Genomic DNA, 21,384 nt, shown 5'->3' with positions numbered 1-21,384 from the left:
ACCACCACTCCCCATCAAGTTCATTATTGCTTTTCTCATTTTCAGACAGACAACAAAAGTTAACCATGTCTTCTGTATCAATTTCTCTGTTTCTTCCCCCAGTACAAAATACAGAAAGTGGGAGACTGATTGTTTGATGGAATCAATAACAGAAAAATTAAATACAGCTGTTCAGAGATACCAAATATCGAAGAGCCAGTGCACATGTGAAGATACCAGCGATAAAAGCAGCTAGCTATTCCTTTATAATATTCTGAACTTCAGCCTCTCCTCTTCATAATATTTCCCTTTTGATTTTAGAATCTCATGATCTTTGCTGAACAACCTGGAATCGATTACTTACTTCTTCTAATCTAGAAACCACATCCATTTTCTGCTTGCAGAATAATTTTAGAAATCTGCATTTCACTGTTTTAGGGGCAGTTTTATTAAATGCCACACAGGACGTGTCTAATGGTGACATTTCCCTACCAGCTAATTTCAAGGCTAAAATCTTGCCATAGTCACATTATAGACTTGTGTGATTTATTTTCTCAAGTCAAATTTATCGTGGTCGAACCACGAGAAGAGCCTATTCCATAAACTAAGGCATGCAGGACCTGCCAATGGAAGATAATGCTAAGACATATAAAGGAAGATAAATAAGAATAAAACTGTTAGTACAGGGTGATAATATGAAAAAATTGAGACATTACTGTTTGTTCCAGAGAATGGCAATAGATTAACAGCAGAATCAGAAGTAAAATGGAATCATGAAAAGCCAACAGAGCTGTCACTTTGGAAAGGCAGAACCTGGGACAGCTACAAAAGTCCAGTGATACACAGCTATCACAAGCCTTAAAAAGCCACTTCACTTACAGCATCATGCATTCCAACATGCCCCCTTCATTTTGTAGAAGATACATCAGTTAAGTTTCAACTCTTCATATATGAATGTGTATTTGAATGCTGTGTTTTAAAATTAAACTCATAAACAATTTTCCATATGGTACAGTGTGACCTCTGCAAAATATGAAGGTATTTGATTATAGCATTCACAACTCATATATACCAAGGCTGAAAGCTGGTAGGCCCTTCCCATGGGTAGAACTATATACTCTATCTACTTCTATAAAGAGAAAATGAATATAAGAAAAAGAAAGAAAATACAACACTCCAGCAAAGAGCCAACAAACTCAAAAAGCCATAAGCCTATTTCCTTAAAAATCCAAGTACAAAAATATTTCTAGGATTTTTTGTAAAAGAGCTTCCAAGTCAAATATTGCAAATGATTAACTGAAAATGAGATAAACTCTGCTCCCTAGAGAGTGGTGTTTCCAACAAGGGCGGCATTTACCTTGAGATAATGAGCAAATTGAACACTAAGTTAAGGCAAAGAAAAAGAAAGAAAGAAATGACTCACTGCATACACAAACCCTGACCTAGTAATTCCTGAAGGCGGCAGATAGCTAATAGCATCATGTTGTTAAGAAAAATCTCAAGCCTGGTAGGTAGTGCACATCTTTGACCCTAGCATTTGGAAGGCAGAGGCAAGTGGATCTCTGTGAGTTTGAGGACAGCCAGGTTTACAAAGTGAGTTCCAGGACATCTTGTGCCATCTACACAAGGTACGCTATAGTTAAAAGAACAGTAACAGTCAGCTACCAAGCATCCTCCCTAATAAACAAAATGGTGAGAAAGGACAAGGAACATAGATATCTAAGCCACAAAGCAGAGTATTGTCAGAAGCAGAAATGGTATCTTGGCTGGTATGGTGGCCCAGTGTCTATAATCCCAGTGCTGGGGAGGCTGAAGCAGCTACATTGCAAGATCAAAACCATCCTGGGGTACATGCTGAAACCTAACCCTCCCCCAAAAGAAAACAAAAAAGGCTGAAAGATCTAGAACCCTGGCCATCTGATCCACATGGATCTCTGAACGCAGCACTGTGAAGTTCACTGTCCTGTAGTACCAATGGCCCACCAGCCTGTCCCCCTATCCTGTGCTCACAGTACTTTTTTTCTTTGCCTATGCCCACCTTTTCCCTTGAATAGCAAAAAAATAAAAATCCTTAAAGGATTTTGTTTGAAATGTTTCTACACTCTAACCTAAGATTCTTAATTGATAGTAAAAGTCTTCTTTTCCCAAAGGCTTTCAAAATTGAGTGTGTGGGGTGTGTGTGTGCGTGTGTGTGTGTGTGTGTGTGTGTGCGCGCGCGCTTGTCGTTATGGCCTTCTGTGTGCGTATATTCAACTGTGTGCAGGTGCCCATGAAAGGCAGAAGAGGGCAGAGGATACCTTGGAGCTGGAGATGTATGTGATTGTGATTCACTTGACATTCCTGCTAGGAACTGAACTTGAATCCTTTGAAACAGCAGCAAGCACTCTTAACCACTGAGCCATCTTTCCAGCCTTAGGGTTTTATCTATCTCACTGGATTGTGATACCTCCCTATTTCCAGTAACACAAGCCATCAGCATGACTATTGACTTCTCTATATTCACTCATCTAAAAGTAGAACTAGAATATCATAGACCTCAAAGCAACTTAGATGTGAGCATGTCCCATTTTCCCAACCATAATGTCTAAAGAATGTCACCAAACAAGAGTCCTTTCCATTTATATTTTGAACGTTTCCATGGCTAGCCAAAGTCTCTTGCTTGGATACTTCTGAGTTATAAATTTTCTTTACAAATGAACTATCTCCTGTTAGCTCGTTTGCCCTTGCAGTGGCAGAGAGAATAGAAGGATGAAGCTTTCTCACTAAATAAAGAAGCATCCTCAGCCCTGCATTTGTGAAGAACACACAGGGACACTGTGCTGATTCATCTTGTTGACTAAGTAGGTGATGGCTCTTTATTTTAGGGCAGAGATAGAGTGGCGACTATCTATGTTGCTCTGCCACCTTCAATGTCACTCTGTCTCACATAGCAATGAGACAAGTATAAAACAATGATGCTGTTTTATTTCGATCGAACATGCAAAAGAAGGTTGAAGAATGTCCCATCACGGCAACTCCATTTAAACTCTGGTGTCACAGAAGAAAACCCTCAGGACTTGCCAATGAGTTAATATTGCTCAAGCACTAATTCCCATTGCCCCCAAAGACTTTCCTACCTGCCAGTCTCATTGGCTGCTAGATAAGGTCCCAAGGCCTCACGATGGAAAGCTAATGCTTACTGCAGCCCAACACCCATCCTCCTACACAGTGTCTTACACATTATTCTCTGAAACCAGTCACTCTTCTATAGTCTTGTGCATGCCAGTCACTGCCTCAGACACCTCCATTTCTCTCTTCTGCTTTTCACTTCCTCTTCTTCAGCAAAGATGCCCACTTAATTAGAACCGATGGACAAGGATCACGTCTGCCTTTCTTCCCCCCTCCCCCCCACAGATTTGCAGTGTGTTAGAAAGACTCTGAGCTCTGGAGCTAGAAAAATGTGGATGACTGCCCTAGTCTTCTCACTGGCCAACTTCATGACCATAAGAATGCATGCCACTCCTTTGAGTTCCAGCTTTCTTCCCTGCACAGGTCACATACCAAGCTATGAAAAAAAAAATTCATCTGAGTTCCAAACCCTGCAACCCATCTATAAGACAGATAAAATGCTGTTTATGTATTTAATAAAGAACTAATTTTTAAGCTAGGTATGGTAGCACACACCTCTTATCCCTAATCTTGAAAGGTGGAGGCAGGAGTATTGCCCTGAATTCAAGACCAACCTGGGCTACCAAGAGAATGCAAGACCAGCCTGGAAGATTTAATGAAACCTGTATCAAAATTCATATATATATACAAAACAAGATTTTTTTATCTTTGAATTATATAAAAATTCATGACTTTAGCTTACATTCTCATGCAGTGTACTAGCTAGCTTCTTTATTGAAAAAAGTAAGAATAAAATCTTTAAAATACATGGACTAGGCCCCTCAGACCAAGACCTTATTTCACAGATTTCATAAAAGTATTTCTTGATAAAAGTCAATCTAAAAATAGGTAACTCTAGTCAAAATACAAGCAGTCCGCCCATTCTATCAGCATCATCAATCAAATGTGTGACAATAACTATCCAGGTATAAGCACAGCACATTTATTACAAAAGAAAAAGAATGTCTTCCAAGAAATTCCTTCTGACTCAGATGGGTGAGCCTGGTATCGCCATCCCCTCAACCTTCTAACTATAATAAGTAGATGATTTACTGATAGCACAGACAACATTCCAAGCTGATTATTAGGTCATGTGAGCAGAAAAGGCACCCCCTGTTCATGAAACAATTATGTTAATCCTTTAATTTTTTCAGAGCTTATGCTTAAAAAGCATTCTAATCCTCTAAGAATATAGGTTTGGGTTGCGGCCGCTGTTTGTATACTACTTTTGAGATCATTAACATTTTCAAATTTCACATATGTTTCTCCACAACCCTGAGAAAAGCAAAACAGAGGATTATTACTTCCATATTAAAGTGGCAAACAGAGGCTTGTCCAGCAATGTGAGGTGTGTATGAGGTCAACAGCCCGTTCAGGCCAGACAGGGCTTGAATTTTGATTGTCTGAACCAGCACTATTTACAATGACTCTAGAGTAAATATAGTTCATAAAAGTGAAGGAATTCCTCTTCCCCACTGGAAAGTCTTAACTTCCTTTGGTTTCTTTCAAGTTTATCCCGGGATTAGGTTATAATTGTGCCCATACAAACACAAGGTCGTTTCTTTTCCTGAGTAGAATGATAAATGGAGTCAGTGTTTGAACAACTGGAAGAAATTATCAAAATAGTTTTGAGGCATGGTGTGTGTGTGTGGACATAATGACTTTCTTATGTCATGACCTGGAGACGCAATGACATATCTGGCCTCTGCCCATAAAGAATTACATGAAAAGTTGTTCTATTCTAGTGAGACTCTTAAGCAGAAGTGGGCCAATGTGATTGTCTAAGCAGCAACAGACCATAGGCTGGAGAGTTCTTCATGGATTAAAACCCAGACAGTAAAACATATTTCTGAAACACAGTTTGGGCACAGTTGCTTGACTTTCAAATGCAGCCATAACAAAGAGTGGAGGTAGAAAATCTGTATAAATGAGAACATGGATGAGGGGGGTTGTGAACATGTGACCTCAAAAATGGGAGACACGCTAATGGCTGACTTGGTACTTCCAAATATGGAGGGAATGTCCATGTAGACAGTAGATGAAAACCAGAGTGGATGGGTGACTGTCACTATAGTTTGAGTGTCTAGATTCCAGAGACCCTGGCTGCAGAACCCCAAGTGCGAGATATTTTGTTCCTCTCTTGGGTAGTAGCTACTGCAGTCAAGACATCAACAACCACCCTACTTATATCGTTCAAACAATAATTTATCCAAACTAGAAACAGTCCTAAGTTACAAAGTGGCTGGTCAGTGCACACACACACACACACACACACGTAAAACAAAAAGGCATGAGTGTGATGGGCCCAGAGCTTTCCCACTGCACTCCCTAAACAGGGACAGATGGGTCTCTGTGACTTCACAGCCATCCTGGGGTACATAATGAGCGCCCCACTCCCACAGCTACATAGTGAGACTCCCCAACTCTAACAATAGCAGATATTATTAAGGTAGACTGATTCAAAGACAGCTCGTTTTGCTATGCCTGTCAGTCACTCTATCCACTCTACCAGTTGTGCTCTCTTATTTCCTCCTAGAAAAGAAACAGAAATTGGGTAAAGATAAATTAACCACTGTTATTGATCCTAAAACATCCTCTTCTGGATGTCAAATATAAACTTCAATGAGATTAAAAATAGAACTCAGAAATGACTGAACTGAAAGGAAGTGAGAACATTCAAAAGCCTTCCCCTTCAAAACTCTGCTTTTTGATGTGGTTGGAATCCAAAAAAAAAAAAAAAAAAAAAAAAGGACTGGGCCTCCCACAAAGTACTTGAAGGATTAATATATGTTCTTTGATTATGTCATGAAAAAAATATAATAATATAATCCTATAATTTCTGCACCACTTGTTTGATGCTTAAGCCTTATATGAACAAAGGGTCTTGGAGCCCAATGTAATTTTTATGCATATGTGAAGCTGAGAAATGCAGGTTTTAATCCCAAGGTACATCAACCCCATGCTCCACTGGGAGAGGCTTCAGAGTTAGCAACAGCTAATGAAGGTACAGCCATCTCTTCTTCCAATGTGGTCACACGCTGACCTCTCTCTGCCTCAGTGGCCCCAATGATGACATTATCTTTCTATTGTGAAACACATTGGAACTAGAGCTACCAAACTTTGTGTTTATTCCCAGAGAAGCACAATATGGAAATATTTTAATTTAGGTAATAGTTATTTCGAAACTGAAGGACAGCATTCTCCTTATTTAAGATAAATCTAATTATGCATATTGATATTAATAGAGAAAAAATTTCATTTTTCCAAAGGGATGACCTTTTTGGACCTGAATGTAAATTCAGATTTACAATATGTATTACTTTTTAGGCTTATTACAATTTAAATTTTCTTGTATTTACTATTTATGAGAACTGTAGCGTTGAGATAATTACCATCCATTTAAAAGTAGTAAACAAAGGTTCAAAAGTGATTTGCCTCATTATGGGGTTGAATCCTTAAAATCCTCTATTCAGAAATTCAGTTTTTAAGAGATTCACTTGGAAAATATGTTTGTAAGTTAAATTGGTGTAATAAATGTTTTTCTATAAATTTATATTAAATGAGTCAGTTTTCTATAAAAGCACTTTAGAAACCCAAAGAACACCAAACATGAGGATATATAATAAAATTTGAATATATTATAGGATTATAAAATTACAATATTTTGAATAAACAATTTCACAAACATTACCATAGCACACACACACAGAAAACACACTGCTATTTTCTAATGAGTTGTAATCTTCTACTTGAGCACATGAAGAGGAAGACTTAGCTCATATAAGGCTGGATCCTAAAAGTGCCAAAATAAAAGATAAAAAGAACTCCAATTTTATGTTCAGACTTTTCTCATGCAATTTATACAAAACATGAAGATTTTTTTTTTTTTTGCTTTCTTGCTTGTTTTGCTTTGTTAACTTAAATCAAATTAGTGGTTTTATACACCTTGAACTTACAGGTCATATAAAACATTATAAGAAGAAATAAAGCAGTCGGTAAGAAATTAAATGCCTATCTTAAAATTTTAAGAGTGTAACATCTGAAGCAATTACAAACATCAAGATTGTTTGGGGGACCACTGTGGGCCAATCAAAGGGATTATTCTGCATCACTGATCTTAGACTACTTTTCCCAAAGCAAGTTGCTCTTCTAAGTTATCATTGGTACAAGAAGTGATGACTTTGAGGTACCAATTAATATAAATTGGGAGCGGGAGAGATATTAATTAAATGTGACACTCTGATTATTTAAACCTTCTATTTAAGTTGATCATTCAGAGCACGGTGATGGCTTGTTCTTCAAAAATGATGGATGGTATCAAGCTTTAGTGACTGCCTCTATATCTGTGGTTTCCCATACTTCAGAAGAGAGGGATAAATGATGTGAGAAGAACAGGAGAACAAGTCTAATAGACAGACTGAGTAATCTCAGACCCCCAAGGTCAAAGCAAAGCAATCCATTTCTTAGCTTTCATCAACACAAGACATGATTTATCAATCGATGAACAGGATTTCAAACATTATACATCTAAATGATCTGTTCTTTGTACTGTGTAACTTTTTGAACAATGATAGATTGTGTGATATATTCCCTACAAAAGTAATATCATGAGGCAAAACTCATTATATTCCCCAAAACACATTTAAAAAACAAAAAGCGAATATGTCATCTGTCATTATTATTCCACATACCATATGGGGAGATCATATTTCCAAACTAGATTCCTTGGGGTTCTATGCCCTTCATAGTCCAAACATTACACATTAATGTCCTTGAAAATAGTATTCTTATTCTAATACATTTATTATGTGGAGTTGGTCAACGAGTTACAGATAATTACAAAAGATAGTATAAAACACCTCCTGATATTTCTGGTTTTGTTATAAAATTTAATGGAGTTTGAGAGATGGCTCAGTTGGTCAAGTACCTGCCACTCAAGCCCGAGGATCTGAGTCAGATCCCAGCATCTGTGTAGAATTCAGGTGTGGTGCTGCTGATGACAAGTCACTGAGACAAATGTGCCCCCGAAGCTCACCAGCTAGTCAGGCTAGCCAACCTGAGCCCCAGGTTCAGTGAGAGACTCTGTCTCAGAAAAACGAGGAGACGAGGGATTAGGGAAGACGTTCAGTAGGGAAGGACCTCTGGTGTCCATGGGCACGCATACACGCATCTGCACATGCCTCCGCACTGATCTTTATAGAGAGAGAAGTATTGTTAACAAGAAAAAGTGCTATGAGAACATTTCTGAACCGTAACATAATGTAAACGCAAGGATAAATACTAGGGTCGAGCTGTTCTCTCCCTCGTTACCGCACCTAAGGACTGTTCTATGAGGCATGCCTAGGAGAGTTCAGAAATGAGCTCACAGGGTCATGTCAGGTATCTGGGAGATGTCTCAAAATGAGATTATGTGAGAAGACTAGTCAGTGACATCATGCAACTTCACTCTTCATTGTACCTCCCTAGAACCGCATGGCTTGTTTTCACTGACTTAGCTTAGTTACTGCCTTTCCCCCACTAGTTTGTGGAAGATCTGATTGCTCACACGGAGGAGATAGTAAAAGGGCTATACCCTTGGCTGATGATTCATTGCACCAGCTGCCAGCAAGTTGCATGTCTCGGCACACCTGGACGCATGCAGCAGTGACTGATTAGGAAACACATTTATCTTGGCACATCGCAAAGGAGACGCAACTGTAATTACTCTCCCTTGTAATGAAAGGCATTCTGGAACCTGTGTCCACCTCCCAAATAATAGAAAGTACTCTTTTGGACCAGATCCATATAATTGTGCCATCTGCTCTTGATACTTGGATCTAAATATTTCCCAAATCATCCCGGTATTCTAAAAATAAAATGCAGTTTGAAAAGACTTATTCTAACTGTTAAAATGGTCACACGAAGTCATTTTAAAACTGAACACTAATGAAAATGATCAAAACTCTTGAGTTTCTTTGGCTGATTAATACAGAACATTTCATTAACCTTCACTGTGTAGTTGGAAATTTTTGTGGATTTATTGTTTTTTTTTTTTTAATTTAAAGAAAATGACTATTCTGGCTAAGTTTTTCAGAGTCCTCTGATTGAGAACTGACTTAACTAGGTATCCTGTGCAAAAGAAGAAAAAGGAATCAAAGCTTTTGTTCTTCAACTTGTCTCATTATTATGACCCCAAAATTCTGGAGACTCTTAACCTGGGGTGTAAGATGTGTTGCTTTCATTGGTTGAATAAAGAGACTGCCTTGGCCTTTTGATAGGGCAGAAACTTAGGTAGGCAGGAAAGATAGAACTGGATGCTGGGAAGAAGAGAGAGCCGCCTGCCATGAAGCTGCCAAGTCAGACATGCTGAATCTTTCCCGGTAAGCCACGACCTCGTGGTGACATACAGATTATTAGAAATGGGTTGAATCAAGATGTGAGAGTTAGCCAAGAAGAGGCTAGATATAATGGGCCAGGCAGTGATTTAATTAATACAATTTCTATGTAATTATTTCAGGGGCTAAGCTACCTGGGCTGTGGGACACGGCACCCTCCTCCTTCATACTACAAGCCTGTACTGAGAAATCCCGTATATTAAGACCTTAAAGTGAGATGCTATATTAGGAGACTAGAGAGATTTTATAGCAGTTAAAAGTCGGTATCACTATCTGAAACTGAGAGATGAAATACAGTTGAGGAAGAGGAGTGGCTCTTCACCCAAGAGCCACCTCAGGGCCATGCGTCAGAAACACATAACAGCAGTATGAAGTTCTTAAAGACAGATAATGATACATACACATAGAATAGCAACAAGTATCTAGCAAACACATCTGTCTAAATTGTCAAATAACGACACGTAGAACATGAACTGTGTCCATAACACTGATACTGGGATCTAGAACATGTCTACAAACCATAACTTGCTTGCTATTTTTTCATAATAAATATTCTCTTACATTAGATTTAGCAATCAGTCTCTTTAAAAATGTTTTAGCTTTAAATGCCGTACTAAGTCCGAGTTCTTTGTTTCATATAATCAGAATTCAATAAATACTGCTCATAAACTCTAATACAAGCTGTCCTTTCTCTGGGTTGCAACATACACACTAACAAGCCCACAAAACTAAAAGGACAGGCCCACCTATTAATCTCTATAATCTGTTTGTTTATAGTCACAAGATAGCTTGCTTATCATCTCCAAGAAATGTAAGAACTTCCTCCTGGTAAATATTTACTCTACTTTTAATTTCAGTGATAAATGAAAGTAGTCTTATAAATTGACCATATTTCTTAATGAACTGGTCTTCTTCATGCTGCAATTACATATTGGTTTACACAGCAGTTGAATCGCATACTATGAGGCATCATATTAACTTCCATTGTGGGCCTGTGTGTTCTAAACTCTGATATCTCTGATACTTTGCCAAATGCAACCAGCTAACCATCTCCCAAGACACCCAGGGTCATAACTTGATTTCATCTTACTTTGAATGGTCAACCCGTAGGCAAACTCTCTGATTCCAACCTGTTCCACAATGGTATACTTTCTTACCACCATACTTCTCCTTTTTCCAACAGGCCAAGAGTGTGCTCCCTCGCTCGCTCTCTCGTTCTCTCGCTCGCTCGCGCTCTCTCTCCCCCTCTCTCCCACCTTCCTTCCTTCTCTCTGTAACTGTCTGTCCCTCTCTCCTCTTTCTCTCTTCTCTCCTCCCACCCCAAACTCTGTTTACCTAGGGACACTTACTTGAGACTCTTGATGAGCAACATGTCCTAGAATGAAGCTAAGAACATCTCATTTTCTCTTTGCTAGCTAACACTCTGCTGTGTTGTCAGCCACACCGTCACACTTTTGTTTCCACACTTCCATTCATGAAGAACACAGTAAAATGCTTGACGCTAAGCCTCATTCATCCTGAAGGAGGCACTTAGTACAATGATTAGTAGATAGCCTATGGGGGCTGGAGAGATGGCTCAGAGGTTAAGAGCATTGCCTGCTCTTCCAAAGGTCCTGAGTTCAATTCCCAGCAACCACATGGTGGCTCACAACCATCTGTAATGGGGTCTGGTGCCCTCTGCTGGCCTGCAGGCATACACACAGACAGAATATTGTATACATAATAAATAAATAAATAAATAAATAAATAAATAAATAAATATTTAAAAAAAAAGAAGTAGATAGCCTATGCTGAATAAAAGCAAGATGAGTTAAATATCATTATATTTTATATTTTTTAAATTTTCCTTCTTTAATTCAGAGATATATATTTTTTCTATACAACGCCCAATGTTTATTCACCAATCATGAAAATAATTTTGCAGCCTATTTTGACATATTGTTTGATTAACATCAAATCATCTATCATTTTTTAAGGAAGAAAAGGTAAAAAGTGGATAAATGAAATCACTGAGCTCCCAGTTTTACAAGTTCCTAGACTATCTTTCAGTTACTTCACAAAGTTTCCATTCATCGTGTTATTCTCTCTAATTACATGGATATTTTTAAGGAACATGTAGAAGTAATCAACTCTTTTAATTCAAATTATACTTATAAAGAGCTCACATTAAATTATGTGTATATATGTTTACATAAAATAGGTTTTTTTTAAAAAAATGCCTTTCTTCTTTGCTACATTCAGATTATTAGGCAATTTAGCATTGAATATTGTATATGATCATATATAATGTATTTATTATATTAATATTGATATATAATATGTATTTGTGGGAGGATAATTTATTGTGAAAATTTAAGTCAGTTTATCTAAAAGAACAATGACAGCAACGACGGTGAAATTAACCAATCCACACTGGGTTTCCTCCTCAAGCCTATGACTCAATTAGAAAACTCAAATTTTATTTCTAACAAAAGTCTTATAGTAAATGAAGTAACTTACTTTTCAGGATTTTCGACCTCTTCAGTAATAAAGTTGAGGTAAAACCTGCATTATAAGTAAAGAAATAACTATTAGTACATTTTACCACCATAATCCAAAGATTCACATGTTAAACTATTTAAAATCAAACCAAGAATCATGAAAATTACATAGAAATGTATGCAGAAAGAGGCAACTATAAAACCAGTCAGTACACCTATAGAACACTTTCTACTAAATCATGGAGGAGGCATTAAAACGTGTAAGACACAATGGTGACGACAGGGGAAAGGCTGTATGTAATCTGTATGACACGCTTCACAGGACAGCTCAGAACAGCCTGACACAATGTCAGGAAAGGGCACCAGAGCTAGAAGAGCAAGGCCAGCTGTGAACTAAGGTTGAGGAGGAAGCATTTCCGAAGGAAGTTCCTCCCAAGCTGAACCTTCAAGAATGCGTATCATTTACTCTACTGAAGTGTTATGAGGCCATTCCAGGCCAAGGTTGACCCGAAGCATGGAGTATACCATAATGATTATGCAAAGGGGAAGGAGGAATGCTATAGTATTCAGTCATACAAGTAGGTAAGAAAGCCTGGGGGGACAAATTAAGGATTAGGTGGCCTGTGCTTCCTGTAAATCTAAATTTTGAGTTAGAAACAAGAGGGTCCAAATTATATGAGAGTAGACTTGTAGGAAACTGCTATTGACTTCCTACACAGAGAACAGCATACAAGTTAGGGACCAAAATTTCTAGAAATGATAGTGTATTATATGCCTCAAATTTTCTAGAAGAGAATATTCCAAATATTCTACCACAGAAAATTAAAAACTATATTTTGTAATTGAAATGTTAATTACTTGATTAATTATTTCATGTTCCATTCCTAAACCATAACCTAATTTCTTTGTACCTCAGAACTGCATACTATTTGCCAATTTATAATTCTAAATTAAAATAAGAAGATTAAAACTTCCATTCATACTTCTTCCTTTAGAGCCACTGCTAGTGTTTGCCCTATATAACTAGATTCATAAGCCTAAAGAGGGAGGTCAGTCTCTGGTCTGTTCAGATAGTTAATGTAGATACATTGTTACTTACTACACTGTCCATCAAGGAAAGAAAAGCAGAGAATTTTGAACACTTCTCATGTCCATGGTACTTTTCTTGGAAGTACATGTGAAAAGAAACATTTTAGGCACAAAATATTTTGCTTTCATTGTCAATGGGATCTCAAACTCTTACCCTAATGCCGGGCCTGAGAAATTCTGACTGTTTTCCTCTCTGTGAGTTTCTACCAGCTTACACAGATGTAGCTAATGCTGTCCATCCTTGATTTCATTTTCCAACTAAAAGGGACTGCTGGAGGCCCTTTAAGCCCTACTAAGTTCTTCCTAAGCCTCCTCAAAACAACACTGAAGAAAATTAAGAATCCTCATGAGAACATTTGAACGTAACAACAGAAACTTGCTATATCTGCTTTCCGTAAGCTCAGAGAACTTTTACAGAATAAAAGTCATGCATTCTACCGTCATTAGATGATGTGGGATTCCCCTCTGTATGCTGTGAATACCATCGGTTAATAAAGGAACTCTCTTGGGCCTCTGCAGAGAATAAAGGTAGGTGGGGGAAACTAAAGTGGATGCTGGGAGAAAGGAGGAGGAGTTAGGGAGATGTCATGTAGCCCTGCAGGAAATAGATGCCTGAACTTTACCCATTAAGTGGCAGCCATGTGGTGATACACAGAGTAATAGAAATGGGTTAAATTAATATGTAAGTGTTAGCCAATAAGAAGCTAGAGCTAATGGGCCAAGCAGTGATTTAAATAATATAGTTTCTGTGTGGTTATTTTAGGTCTGAGCTGCCGAGCAGCCGGAACCAACAAGCAGCCTCTCCCACAACAACACTTAGATGCTAAAATAGCCTCTTACATGACTCACGGGATTACAGGTCTGAAAGTCAAATTCTCTTCTCTCTAAAAACACCCAGAATATTAGCCCATCGCCTGCCACATGCTTAAAGCACCTCACAGAGTACAAGAAAGATGAGGAAGTGGGTTTTGTCCCATACTTGCAACAATCCTATCTGAATTCACTAGTCGGTTGAGGTTCAAGAACAGGATGGCTACAGACTTAATGACAGCTTCAACAAATCAGTATTAGAAATACATTGACTGAAGAGAAGGTAGCAATAAGGGTGATATAAAAGGGCACACATACACACATATAAAACTAATGATACTTTTTAACAACTAGAAAGTTAAATTTCTAGGAACAGCAGAGTGCATGTGTAGCAGAATGCATGCAACATTGTTAGTATAGGGAAAGTGACAGCCAGTGAGATCCTTACTATGTGCACACTCCATCTTTCCCCATGTAATGCAAGACTGGCTGGAAGAATTATAAGTGTGGATGAGCTACTATTCCTGCATTGAGTGTAGCAAAGATAGTTCTGTGGAATGTGCTGTTTGAGACAGATTTGACAAGTGCATTATAAGCCTGAGGCAACAGGAGGTAGGGGAAACAAATGCAAATCAATAAGCAAATATATAAATAACACCCCAAACTGAACAAATCACATGAATTAAGGAATAGAGCCGGGTTTTGCATGTCTGAGATAGCCAGTTGTTTATTAATAGTTGATCAACTGTTTTTTTCCCCCGCAATAATCTTAAGAAAAGAAGGGAACTATTTGTGAAAAAGAATGTGACTTCAAATATTTTTCCATGACTCTAGGGAACAGAGAAAAGGAAAGTGGTTAAGTGTAGCATGTAGGGAAGAGGAGGACAGCAATCACTTGAGTGCAGGGGTCCACGCACTGGGGGACGTATACCTTGATATCTGTCTGCTCACAGTATGGGCCACGGTAGTCCATTTCCCCTGGTTTATATCTCAAGGCCCTGGAGAATACTTACAAAGTCTATTGTCCCGGGTTTGCTAGGACTGGGCACAAACTACACTGTTGACCCTGCACTGCAGCACCCAGCCTTGTACATGAGTCTTTAAGGAAGCAGATTCTCGAGGTGAGATCTGATACAAAGGTATACAATAACCGTGCCCTGTGCTTCGGGGAGACTAAATCCATTGAGGATCTGATTAAAGAAGGCAACAAAAGACACTGAAAACCAATTTTCTATCACACAGTGAAAAGAGAGGAGAAAAATCTCACCACGCTGGGCTTAGCTTTGGACCCAGATACAGGAATGAAATTGGTTGACTTCCCCAAGGCCACAGGCGGACTGGCAGATGTATTTCTCTGAATACGGACATTGGCAATAATGGGAAAGTTGTTCTGACCCGACTCCGTGACCTGACTGAGTTAATGATTTCTTTTCCCCTAATCATGTTTCAGTGACGGGATTTTTTATCATTCTGGATAGGTTTTGTGCTCCTTAGATCCAAAACTTCACTCCGCTCATGGTCCCCAAGGGTTGGTGGTATCTTTTTCCTATTCAGCCTAACAGCTGGAGGTGACTGCTCTTAGAGCAAGGTATCCAGGACAACAGAGAGCTAGCATGCTGCCCATCCAAATAGGTAGCAGCCTGACTTGCAACTCCTGACTATAACTACTTTGCTTCTGTCTCACTACAAAGCCTCCACATTTGGTTTCTCTCTCTCTCTCTCTCTCTCTCTCTCTCTCTCTCTCTCTCTCTCCTTAGTCAAATACTGTTCTACAGCAATGCAGGGAGTGGTAGCCATTTGCAGTCCTAATTGATAAGTGTGCAAACCAGTTTTGCAATCATATGTCAAAAGATGGGAGAAATTCACTGGTCAGCGGTGGTGCACACCTTTAATCCCAGCACTAGGGAGGCAGAGGCAAGCAGATCTCTGTGAGTTTGAGGCCAGCCTGGTCTACAGAGTGAGTCCTAGAACAGCCAAGCCTAGCAACACTGAGAAACCCTGTATAGAAAAACCAAAATAAATAAATAATATGTAGAAATTCTAATAGCAAAGATTGTTCTTACAATGCTCCTGTCTTTGAGACCCATTTCAGACCCCACTTTGATCCATTTACATGGAAATAACATCTGTACCTCTGGAGTGCCAAACCCACAGACTCTTTTCCACTTCTGTTTTCTGAGACTGGGGGCCATAGATTAATAACCAGATCATTCCCCCTCTTCACAAAGCACCATTAAACCATTACAACAACCTATAAAGCTAAATCGTTCCCTGTCATCCTCTGGCTAAGCCACTTGGATCACATAACCTCTCATTTACAATTGTAGACTTACTTTCCAATACTGTGACTGAACCCTCAAGAACACACGCACACACACAATTGATGGTTCTTGGCTCTTCAAGCTTGGGTGAAGGCACAAGAATTATTCAGGGGGGACAAAGTATAAATCAAATTTCCTGTAAACCCCCATCATAGGTGAAAACAGTGGCACTTTGGACTTGGCATCAGTAAAATACAATATTAGTAAGATAAGTCAAGATGAAAAGACTCTTTTTTTTCCAGAGAAAAATCAACCGCCCCTCAAAAACCTCAGAAGTGGAGAAAATTGGCGGTACATGAAGCAGGTGACCTGAATATTCAGTGCCGGGTGGTGGTGGAGTGAGGGTAAAAATGTTTTAATATTCCGTGGGAACAGATGCATGGTGCTCACAGGAAAAAGAAACTCCATTCAACAGAATTAATCAAACCTGCCTTGTGAAGATCACCACATCCCACATTCTTGACAGAGTACAACAGGCTCCCAGCACCCAGCTGGAGCTGAAAGCTCTTGTTCCCTCTCCTACTTTGCTCTGGGGCTCCCAGGGACCCTCGCTGTGGCTTGGCTGCTGCCCCAGGGCATGGAGCCCTGAACCAGGCTCAAAAGACATAGAAGAGTTGATTTTGCTTCTAACACTGTGATCACACTCGGTTCTTTTCTCTGCTTAGCACCACATTGTGCTTTGAACAAAAGTGAAAAGACTTCAAAACCACTGGGATTCGACACTAAAGCGTGCACACAATGGCTGCAAAAAATCTTCTTCGGGTATACAAATAGTTTACACTGATCTTCTTATGCTATAACCTAACAACCTTCAAACACATTTCACTTCAAAGCTATGCTAAACCTATGTAGCTATACTCTGCTGATTGGCTTCTAATGCCATATTTTCACAATTTCTGAGATTACTAGAGTACATATGCTATTTATTTTGGAATGCATTTGTATATTCCCTAAAAGGTAAGATACAAAAACAAAAATAATAATAAAAAAGGAGGCAGAAAGAAGAGAAAATTGTATTCATGTTAGATACATATTTACATAATTTTTGAGATAGCAAAGTTTCCTTTTGGTATGCTTAGGTTCAGAGAGTGTTATCACATCTTTTTTTTTTAATTTATTTATTTATTAAAGATTTCTGTCTCTTCCCAGCCACCGCCTCCCATTTCCCTCCCTCTCCCCTAATTAAGTCCCCCGCCCCTCAGCCCGAAAAGCAATCAGGGTTATCACATCTTTAACTACCTGTTTTATAAATATGGAAAAAAGAACCATTACAATTATTTACTCCAAAACTACGAAAATTAATCTTCCTGCAATGATTCTAGTGTTTTGACAATATTGTTGTACCTAGTGGGGTTTCTGGAAATAGTCATTTTAACTAAAGCTTTCAAGGTCAATAAAATTTAGTCGCAGGAGGTTCCTTTTGGACATTTGGTCACTGTGACTCACGGAACTCAACAGAACACTGCTGCCCCAGGGTGGGGGAAACACAGCAGACAGGCGTGAAGGACGTAAGCACATCCATGGCATCATGCTGCCAAGCGTCTCTGCTTCCTGTTTGTGCTTTCAGCTACTGGAAACATTGTAATGAAATGTGTCTGGGCCCTTGAATATGCCACATATTTGACCAGCTGACTTCATTATTGTGATTTCTCCTTCCCTGTCTTTATCATAACAAACCATTTTGATCTTCTGAGACCATCTCATCTCTACATCTGAATTGTTTCTTCCTCGTGATAGGGTAGACAAAAAAAAAAAATCATTAACTGCTGTCTATAAATATCCTTGGTGCGCTTGCACCAAAGCCTTTTGACAGGGCAGGTACTAACCCTGAGTTCCCATGGCACTGTCTCGTCCTCACTGATGAATAATTAGAAGTAATGCATACTGGCTGCTAAAACCCAGCATCTGTTTGTTCGTTTTTCTGCCACTGAACTAAATCTAATAGCAACCTTGACTGTCTGGGGTCTCATAAAATGACACCGTAAGTTAAAGGCTTTGCCACACTAAAGGAAATTGGAAGGACTGCTGAAGAAGAATCTCTTTCTAGTATTCTCTTATCTTTTCTTCATGCTTCTCTTTCTTCCCTCCCAGAGTAAGCTGCAGAAGCTAGAATCTGTGTTCCCTAAATGCTCATAGAAACTAGAAACCTCTCTCCGCAAAGCCAATAGTAAAACCTAGAACTCTGTCTTTCTCTTGCTCCTGACTTTCCGCAGAAAGCAGCTGCACAGTTCTCTGCTCCATCTTGTCTCATAATACATCCTAAGAGTCTTGGTTGAGAGAGGAAATGTTATACAAAGAAGTCAAAGAGAATCTAAACAAACACGCCTCACTCTCCCTCCAGTTTGTTACCATTGCATTATGTCCTTTGGTCATAAAAAATATTTTTCCTGACCTTTTAGGTCTTCACTTGTGAGAATCCCATGTTATTTGAAACTTTGACTAAATAATCACTGTGCACATGATATAATGAAAACCTAGTTGGGAGGAAATGTCTGATGGTTTCATCACTCATCACTAGGGTCAAAGCTGACACTCCTATGATAACAGACAGATTAACAAGAGAAAAGACAAGTGAAATAATTTAATAAAGTATCTGGAGATATCAACTTACCAACCAGCATATGCATACATCCCATAATAAAAGGCCAAGGGCAACCCCATCAGATTTGTATCTCTTCCTGAAAATGCATTTTCAAAGTGCTGTGTGTGCCCTGGAATTAGAATACAAGGATTTTTAGAGCTTTGCAAAGAATTTGGTTATTATTTATTACAACCCTATACACAGTTGGGAGATGAACTACCCTCTTCTGACTCTCTGTTCATGGCCAACTCTATCTATTAATATCACACCCAAGGTAGAACAGAAATCTCAAATACATACTTGTCATCTAGACCATTTTTAAGTTTTTTTGCATGTGACCAACTGGATTTAATGGGGCACTTAAATAGGTAACTCCATTTCCCTTGCTTGAGTGTCCTCTGTTTTAACCATGACAACTGACTAAAGCATCTTCCATTAAATTAAAGTTTTGAGGATTTGGCAAAATTCTTAGAAGATAACAATGTGTCGTGGTAGAAAAGAAGAAATCTTGAGTAAGCAGACATCAAGAAATGCCTGCACTGTCTCCTACATCACATCACTTAGCCTCCGGCCTTTATCCCCAAAGTCTGTTTATTCGACACACCTGCCTTCTAAAGTAGGGAAGGCTGCAGACAAAATCCATCATCAAAACCAACAAAGCTTATTCATATAAAGGTTCCCTGCAGCATAGCCCTTCCCAGTCACATAAGAGTGTCTGTTCCCAGCAGCATAGTATAACTAACTGTGATAAGCCATTCTACCCAAAGGGCTTTCTTTATAGAAATAACTTATTGATATTGTTTTGGTCCAAGCCACCATTTTCTTCTAGAAAAACGAATAAGAAACTATACCAAACCCCAAACCATGTTTTACCAATTTTGGCATCAACATGGAGACTTTCTCCCCCTATTTTGTGAACAGTAAGTACCTTTTTCTTTTAATCTTTTGGGTAGTTTAAGAGATTTAAAAAAAATCAGATTTGGGTTAGTAAGTACAGATTCAAAATTAGTACCAAAAAGTATCTGTGGCATCCAGCACCCCCAAAGAAAAACAGCAAATGGTATTATTTAGATAGTAAATGATCCTGCTTAAAAAATGACTTTTAATAAGTAACAAAAGGGGGCCATGAGGGCAGAAGGTGGACGATATATATACAACATTCTCTTGTAAGTCAAATATCAGCTAATGCTCACATCATGAGACCGAGAATTCATAGTGACAGAATGTGAGTATGGGGGCCAAGATGAACAAGTTTGTGTGACACGAAGTGTGATATTTTTCTCAAAGCAACCAACTTCTAAATGTAGTTTTATGAAAACTTGACAGGGTAAATCAGAAATACCCATTTTACTGAAATATTTCCGTGCCTTAATAGAAGGAAATTGTACACACTGAGTGAGATTCGGAAGAAGAAAAACAAACATCTGTCGGGACTTAAGAAGTTGCTCAGCTCCTAAAAGCATGTGCTACTCTTGTAGAGGATCTGAGTGCCCAGCATCCACAACAGGTGGTCACAGTCACCTGCTGCTCTGGCTTCAGGGCATCTGATGCCCTCGTCTGGCCTTTGCAGGCACTTGTGCTCATGTGTACATGAACATTTGTAGACACACAAACATGTACACACACAATTACAAATAAAATATTTTTTAAAAGAAAGAAATATCTGTTGGGTATTCGTTTATGGTCTGTGGTCTCCTTAGCCTAAGAAGAGAATATTTTTCAGAGTTTGGCAATTAGTAATTAATGAGAGGAAATATCTAAACTGTAAAGACTGGGCCACAGTTCTTTGAATGAGCCTCTTCGAGAGTTTTGCAACCAGGCACATTGTTTCTGAACTTCGGGAATGTTTTGGATGCAAAACACAGGCCTTGGGAAGATGAAAGCGGCATTCAAAGGGAAGCTCCAGGCCTCATAAGTGAATGTCCAGGCTACTTTCAGAATCTGGTTCGAGTAGAAATAAATACACCACACTTATCAGTGATCTTTTTCTTCCTGGGGTCTCAGAAATGTGGAAAAACTAAATAACTGGGATACGAATTCTAAAATCTCAATTTCATAAAATTTCGTAGGAAAATATGTCTGGTCTCCAAAGTCCTAAAATATGCTTCAATGCAGTAACATCCTCGGGGAATTTCTCTGGTGTGGGAGAAGCAAGAATTAGTGCGGGCCTATGTTCTGGATGCTATAGCAATAATTAAAATATCACTGTATTGTAACAGGCAGGAAAGACTCAGGAGTTTCATCTGGCCTCTGTACTCAAGGAAATGGCAATGCCGTAGCAATTGCTAAGCATGCCCCACTTTTTACACATACATAAATGAGGGGTCAGAGCCAACTGCAGAGTGTAACTACCTGTCATTCCTGGCATTACACCAAAAAGGAAAACCCAGAAATCAGCTATATGTAGAAGGCCTAGGGACTCTTCCTTCGTCTGCTTTCCAGAATCTGAAAGGCTCTCTGCAGAAGACTAGAAAGTCAGCTCAGGAGATGAAAGCACCCGGAGTGTGGACCATTTTGCCTCCATTCATAGTGGTTGTGAGCTGGCCAGCTCCACAGAGACCGTGGAGAACTGGGACCACGAGCCCACATCTTCTCCCACACCA

The 21,384-nt window shown here is 39.0% G+C and overlaps 1 protein-coding gene across 1 annotated transcript in view; it reads right to left on the bottom strand.

The window, feature by feature from the left end:
- Nucleotides 1–21,384, bottom strand: part of Slc7a11 (solute carrier family 7 member 11) — a 67,304-nt gene that overhangs the window by 27,709 nt on the left and 18,211 nt on the right. Inside the window, exons 5-6 of the mRNA XM_041659352.1 lie at nt 18,812–18,911; nt 12,000–12,044 (exon numbers count right to left, since the gene is read on the bottom strand). Of these exons, the coding sequence (XP_041515286.1) occupies nt 12,000–12,044; nt 18,812–18,911 (145 nt within the window). The remainder of the gene's footprint in view (nt 1–11,999; nt 12,045–18,811; nt 18,912–21,384) is intronic.

Source organism: Microtus oregoni, unplaced genomic scaffold (genome assembly GCF_018167655.1).
Source record: "Microtus oregoni isolate MIOR12 unplaced genomic scaffold, Mior012 000010F_ref0000083, whole genome shotgun sequence".
In the NCBI taxonomy this organism is placed as follows: Eukaryota; Metazoa; Chordata; class Mammalia; order Rodentia; family Cricetidae; genus Microtus; species Microtus oregoni.
The sequence above is the reverse complement of the archived record's forward strand: the minus strand, read 5'-3'. Positions and strand labels throughout refer to the sequence as shown.